Raw genomic sequence first — 7,206 nt, 5'->3', positions numbered from 1 at the left:
TGCATGGAATTATGTACTTGCCATGAATTCACATGGTGATCCTGCTCGGGCTCGGATCGTCGTCGAGAGCTTTACACCATGCCCCTTATACACTATGTTTTTTTCTGAACAAGTCACTATAAGCTAATACATCTCATTCGTTATGGTCGCAACCGATTTTTTTTTATACTCATTTTTCCGTAATTATGTTGCTTGGTTGACGATAGTTCGAAGACTAATGCCTCACAACAATGAAATCTCTGAATTATATTAATTATGAGTCACTGAGCACGTTATGATCATAATGAGCGCAACATCCTCGCAACCCCCTTTCATTCCACGAACTAAAAAAACGCTCAAACCCAGAAAGGCACAACCGACTTGCTTTTCACGCTTACTTTCTTAGCTTCTCCAGAAAATTTTGATAGAGATTAGAAGAACTATATCAATATCATTAACATAAATATTTAGTTATTTAAAATTCATAATAGGCATACAACCGTTTATACAAACGTATGCAATAAGCTTGTTCAAAACTTTTTACGTTAATTTAATATAATTGTGAAAATAAAAACAGTTCTGAAACAAAGAAATAGCTTTGAATCGAACTACATCTACAAGTTGTGTAAACGGGTTCATGTCAAAAGAAAATTATTAAAACTTATTTTTCAGTTTAGTACACAAACAGTATTCATTATGTTGGGATTTTACAATAAATTTTTATCTAAACGGAATATTTATTCACTTCCCATAGGACTCAATTAGAGGCATTTGATTCATACTGACGACCTAAAGAGGCAATTAGTTTTGGGCTCAAGTATATGAAGAGAAAATGAGTAAAAACGACTAATGATTACTATAATTAGATATAAGCAATAAACTATGAACAAACCGGCCGTTTTGTTAATTTCATGGTGACGAATAGCTCTCCAGATACTTCACAAGCAACTCGACAAGCCTGGGATCTAGGAGACCTCAACATCTGAATTATCTTCCTGTTAACAGCCGACATCTCCTGCTCAAGAACCTCGAACTCCAAATGACGAGACAGTTCCACGATTTCTGTCATTCCTTTCATTGCAATCTCCCTGCCAATAAATTGCATCGTTTTTTTTTATTCTAAATTATTATAAAAGCTAATAAAATACCAGTCATCACTATTAACGTGTGCAAGAGCTTTGGAAAGAGATATAGGTTCTACATACATTCGTCGTGAAAGTCGAATTATGCGTACTTGAAGATTCCGTTTCTGAGCATAACATATGATCCTAAAAATAAAAATAAAATAATGAATAAACAAAAGAAAATTATATATATATATATTATATATATATATATATCCGTACCTCTCCCATTAGTCCCTGAAGACTGCGCTTCTTAGCCACATTAGGTTTCGTACTACTTTTGTCGTTATCTTTACCAGTCAAGTGCCTGCCTGACAGAGCACCAAATTATTATTCACGCCTCTTACAGATAGAACCTGACGTTGGTCTGGTTCTCTATATGCCAAACCCTTACTGTTTTTATGCGAAGCTACCGAATAATTATCGTTTTTCGGGCTAAAGTTCACAGAGCTGCTAAAACTCAGTTTACTCATGGCGGCACTAATATTCGATTTTTGCTTATGAGCACGCGGCATCGACGACTTCACCTGTCCGTCATCTTGGTAGTTCGAGGAAACCAAATCTATTTCATTGCTGCTATCTGAGAGAATTTCTTTAGGAGTGCAATACCAACAAATCCATGCCTTTAGATGTTATTGGTGTTATTTTATTACGAGGAGTTAATTCATCGGAATGGACGAGCTTGTCGCATGACTCCGATGTCGCAAAATGATGCGGAGGCAATATCCGTTGAAGAATTTGCAGTTCGGGTCGATCCTGGTTGTTCAGCGCAGGTAAGATGAAAGGTTCACTACGAGATCTGGTCTCTGTGGAATAAAAATATATAAAAAAATATATTTTTTATTTATTTATTTATATATATATATATATATATATATATACATATATACTCGTATATATATACAGGGCCGGTCCTGCCTTGAATGCAATGCATGCAAAAAATGCGGGCGCACGCCTTAGGGGGCGCCAAACGAGGTTTGAAATGGAATTTATAATATATTATTTTTTATTTTTTTAAATATAAAATCCTGAACCCTAATAGATTATGATAACAATCCAACTTAACTATGAGTCATAAAAGGCATATTCAGTTTGCAATGTGATATCAATAGAAACAATTAACCAAATAATAACTCTGCAAATTTGTAAATTATTGTTCTGCTTATTGTTTAATGTACCCTTAAATTTTTTTTTTCGTTTGAAGTTAACATGGAATCGAAAAAGAAAATATTTAGTGTTCAATCCCGTAAGAGCAAACCTGCGAAAGTTTAAATTAATTATTGAGCGTTATTGATCAAACATAGCAAGCTGATTTAGTTAAAATGGAACTTATTAAAGAATATATACTAATTATAATAAAGAAAAATGGAAAATGGGGAATCAGTGCTCAAAAAATGGCTTGTTTATTCCGTAAAATTGTATTTTAACTTTTGTTTTTGTTGCAAACATATCACATCTGATGAACTTTGAACGTTGAAGACATGCGTGGTTAGGTTTATGGAGCAAATAAGAAAAATGAAAGCAAAATGTACTTAGGAACAAAAATCTTTGAGATTTTTTTACACATAATTTAATTATTAACTATGCAAAAATAATACAGATAAAAATATAATTTGTTTGTTTCAGTATAGTTAAGGAAATATGTAATTTCTTTGCATCTTTTACAAATCTTTACTAACACTTTAAAAGTTTAACTTTAAAATAACAATCTGATACTCTGAATAAGATGGGAAAGTAAAGCTGAATACAATTCGGCCCTTAAGATACCAATAAGGAGAAGTTTAATTCTATTTTAGATATTGTAAATAATGAAAAAATAAACTAAAATAAAATTTAATTTGAAACATGAAATACGAGTGTTATGTCTTTTTTTGCTCTTTTGTCGTGATAGGTTGCTCTTTAGAATAAATCGCATAATAAATAAGTTAAATGTTTCAAAATCACAAATATTAATATTACACCTACGTTAGAAATAATTAAGATTTTGAAAATATTTGATTATGATCAACCCCCGAATAGCCTCGATTTTTTAAATAAATTTAAAATCAATGTATTTTATACGCTTTTAGATTATATCTAATTTTTTTGTGTACTAAAGTGTGTGCGCAAATTTCCAGAATGATTTATAATTATTATTATTTACTTTATTTACTTTACTTTAATTATAATTTAAAAAAATAAAGTAAATGTTTATATAATTTCAATGAAAAACTGTTAAAACAGTTAAATATATTTGGGGGGGGGGGGGCGCTAGAACAAATCTTGCATGCGGGCGCTGAGAACCCCAGGACCGGCCCTGTATATATATATTATATATATATATATATATATATATATATAACATAGGAACCGAACAACAATATATACATATTAAAACTCATATCATCAAGTTGGCAACTAAGTGAGTTCGGACTTTTGTTAGAAAATCAAATATATTTGTTTCGTGCAACTAAATAACTTTATTCTGTAATGCATTATCTGTTATCCATATTGATCAATGACTAGTAGATCTTTCAAGCAACATTATTATATCACTTTCATAGAAAATCTGATTTTTATTAGGAAAAAACTGAATCAGATACAAAGACCATCACAACCATTGATTTTTTTACCATTCAAGGAGTTTCGTGAAGATTTAAACAAAAATATCAGGTCAAAACTACTTGGTGGATGTGGCAAAACATTTCAACAAAGCACCAATAATTTTAGCGAGTACCCAAATTTATGTTACGTCAATGATGAAATGAACCACAGTTACGATTTATCAACTCGGGCCGCTGTTCTTTAACTGCATTGTTTAATTTCGTTAGTTCAGTTAGGTGGTAAGAGTACAAGCAGACAAATTCCTTTGGAACCAACTGAAAATGGACGACGACCAAAGCAAAAATTTGCCAAACCAATTTCGATACTGCTGTTTCTTTGTAATCTTAAGATGCCTTCTTATCTTTGCAGAAATAAAAAAGAAAATATGGCAAAAAAATCAATTTGATTTTCCATTTTTACAAACAAAAGATACAGACTAATACCAAACGTATTCACCAAAAAATACCCTTTGTGTTAAGCTTATTTTAAAACTTATAATTTTGTGTCGAATTAAAAGGTTGGCCTAGTATTTTACTTTGCAGACCAATAAAATACCTAATTAATTTAAGCGAGAGATTGAAATGTCGTAAGACAACTATATCAAACTAAAAAAAAATTGCATTTGCCAGGTTTGAATTTTACATTTGTAGATTCAATCAGTTAAGTTATAATAAGGTACAAGGTGCTTTGTAAAGTACTAGTTTCAATAAGAAACGATGGCAAAGAAGAAGGTGCGAACACCATAAATTATAATTTTTTTCATGCTGAATTATGCGCGATTCAAATATTTATTAAAAATTGAAGTTGATGGTCTAGCTGACTGCTAAATGTCGCTATAGAGCAGCGTTTCTCAAACTTATTTTCTCCATCGCCCCCCTTTGAAGATCAAAATTTTTGTATCGCCGCCCCACCAAATTTTTTATACAAACTCTGAAAGTCTGTGAGATTTGCTATATATTTTTTGATGATATCAGGTTTTCACACACAGCTGTGTCCTTATTTTCTAAAAACTCTACAACAGAGTCAAACAGATTGTAAAAACGGGTCAGACAATTTCCTTTCGATAGCCAATTTTTTGGTAAAAAACTATAAAATGGTATCAAAATCATTTAAACACCATGGTAACACGACCAAACTTATAAAGTACCAATTAATCGTTGGGATACAAATTCTGGTGAACTTTAAAATGTAAAGTAAATAAAATTACAAATGCCCCCTAACCCAACGCCAACAACCAACATTTTTCACGAGGCCTTTCATCGCCCCCCTGGAGATCAATATCGCCCACCAGGGGCGATATCGCCCACTTTGAGAAAGACTGCTATAGAGCAATGAATTTTCACAAAGTTTGAAAGACCAATTAAATAAAAATTATAAAATTATTTGCTGTTATCAGCGGGCAAACTTTAATTTTAAAAAATTCTTAATATATATTTGATTTAATATACATATATTAATTTGAGTTTCTATGTAAATTCAGTTTGAATCAATGCCATTTCTTTAACTCAAATCATTGAAGCCAAAATAAATATACTACTGGATCAGAAAATATTAAGTTAAATTAGCAAGAAAAACATTTTTATGCCCCTTATTGACCCAGAAAAAGTGCGTGTTTGACCAATCGAGATTACTCAATACTTATATATACTTCCATTCAGAGGAATTAAAAATTTCGTGTATCGCATTTTTGTGAATTCTTCAACTACATGGTCTTCTAAAAGATTTTTGTCTTTTGACCGAATTGATATTTTTCTGCTATGTGATATGAACAGTCGAAGTGGTTAGTAAGAATGAAAGAACATATGAACTGATTACACAGGTCAACAAAGAAAATGGTGCAAACGATTTTAATACTGTTTTTAAGTATATTTGGGGCGCTGATTTCAAAAATGACATTGGTTTTTTCTATGAGCTTTAGTTTTGAAGATACAATATATATGATATATTTTACGATATTAGGTGCGCAACTAAGTTCTCGCTGTTTTTTCGATGAAAATGTAACTTTATTATAAAAAAAATGCATCAATTGAGTTCGATACAGTTCTCCAGTGATGGTTTCACTCGGTTTCAACAGCTCATAACAAATAACACCGATCTGGTCCCCCATATGTAGAACCATAACCTTCGAAGTGAATATTCGGCCGAACCGAGATTTTCTCGTCTTTGGATTGCTGTAATGTATTTATTTTTTATCACCTGTCACGATGTGATGAAGAACCTCTTCTTTTCTCGCCGCTGGAGCAGTTGTTTACAGGCGAAAAAACGACGTTCGACGTCTCTTGGCTTCAACTCACAAGGAACCGAAGTTTCTTGCTTCTAAATCATCCCCGACGCATACTATAGCTTGGAAATGGTTTGATGGGTAACTCCTAATTCTAAAGCAAGATCTTCTTGAGTTTGGCACGAATCCTCTTCGAACAAGGCCTTCAATTTAGCGTTTTTGAAGGTTTTGGCCTTCCTTCACGAGGGTGGTCGTCAACATCAAAATCACCATTTTTGAAGCGACAAACCCCTCATGGCATGTTGTTTCGCTCAGAGCAACATTTCCGTAGCTCTCGATGCACTTTGCTGCCGTTTTTTTTTTAATGGAAGACGAAAATCAACACTCCCCGCAAATGACGATTGTTTGGCATAAAATTGGACATATTCACTTAGCCAGAAGTATATAATGCAAAAACGAAATCAATTAGGTGTACCAGCAGTTAGTTTACTTACTCTAAGCTTGCTTCAAGACGTTTTGGATTTGTCAAAATCGACCAACCCTTACTGATAAAGCCATATACTGACAAACAGCGAGAACTTAGTTGCGCACCTAATATAAGGAACGAAAGTACAAAATAGTAATACAATTCAGAATGTTATTGTAATGAGATATGCCTACTTGTACATACAAACTTATAAGACCCATTCGGCCTTAGTTGGGACATTAGTTGACACTGTGAAAAGTTCTTTTCCGTGACGACCTCGAATGGACCGGGTTTCGGCAACTTCTTCGTATCTCAAAAACTAGAGCTGATACAAAAAAATGGTTTGCAGATTTGAAATCAGCGCAAAAAATACTATAAGAATCAGCTCTAACATTTGAGGCACCAAAAAAAAAACTTTTTTTTGTTGGCCTGTGTTATTAAAAGTTTAAGTATTAAGTATTATTATTAAATACACACACCTGCAAAAAAACTTGCTAATTTTATGTTTGCTCGCCGTTTGGAGTCATTCTGAATCGTTTGAGACCAAATTTGGAAAAGGTAAGTGTGATGGGTAAGTGCGCCAATTTTTGACCTTTCGTCGGCAATTTTTCAAAAATGGCTGTACCGATTTTAGAATTTTAAACGTCATTTTTAGTAACTCGATAGAAATTCGTGTTGTTTCTTAAAATGAGTAAGGATAGGGCGGGGCATAAAGGTTCAATTTGACTTCGAGCAATTATATTGTAAAAACCAAACCAGTTGTTTCACAACAAGTAATACAAATTAAACAAATAACTATCAGACTATGTTCAGTAAAACTCCCAGCTAATTCA

The 7,206-nt window shown here is 32.7% G+C and overlaps 2 protein-coding genes across 2 annotated transcripts in view; both read right to left on the bottom strand.

The window, feature by feature from the left end:
- Positions 1-859: 859 nt before the first annotated feature.
- On the bottom strand, positions 860-1,641 carry LOC113375940. The gene is made up of 3 exons (XM_026615876.1): positions 1,631-1,641; positions 1,128-1,247; positions 860-1,067 (listed from the first exon to the last, which is right to left on the bottom strand). Exons 1-3 carry the CDS (start codon positions 1,639-1,641, stop codon positions 860-862), a joined length of 339 nt encoding a protein of 112 aa, XP_026471661.1.
- Positions 1,642-1,751: 110 nt separating this feature from the next.
- Positions 1,752-7,206, bottom strand: part of LOC113377358 (phosphopantothenate--cysteine ligase) — a 44,135-nt gene continuing 38,680 nt past the window's right edge. The window contains exon 8 of the mRNA XM_026617651.1: positions 1,752-1,909. Coding sequence (XP_026473436.1) covers positions 1,868-1,909 — 42 coding nt within the window. The 3' untranslated portion in view covers positions 1,752-1,867. The remainder of the gene's footprint in view (positions 1,910-7,206) is intronic.

The sequence above is a fragment of the Ctenocephalides felis genome, unplaced genomic scaffold (assembly GCF_003426905.1).
Source record: "Ctenocephalides felis isolate EL2017-DRISC unplaced genomic scaffold, ASM342690v1 CF-g0.4_SCAFFOLD_01886, whole genome shotgun sequence".
NCBI lineage: Eukaryota > Metazoa > Arthropoda > Insecta > Siphonaptera > Pulicidae > Ctenocephalides > Ctenocephalides felis.
Note: the sequence above shows the minus strand (reverse complement) of the source record. Positions and strands in the feature narration are given on the sequence as shown.

Coding starts and splice junctions, on each gene's coding strand:
- LOC113375940 (XM_026615876.1), bottom strand. Junction 1,068..1,127: donor CACGTTAATAGTGATGACTG/GTATTTTATTAG, acceptor ATTTATTGGCAG/GGAGATTGCAATGAAAGGAA.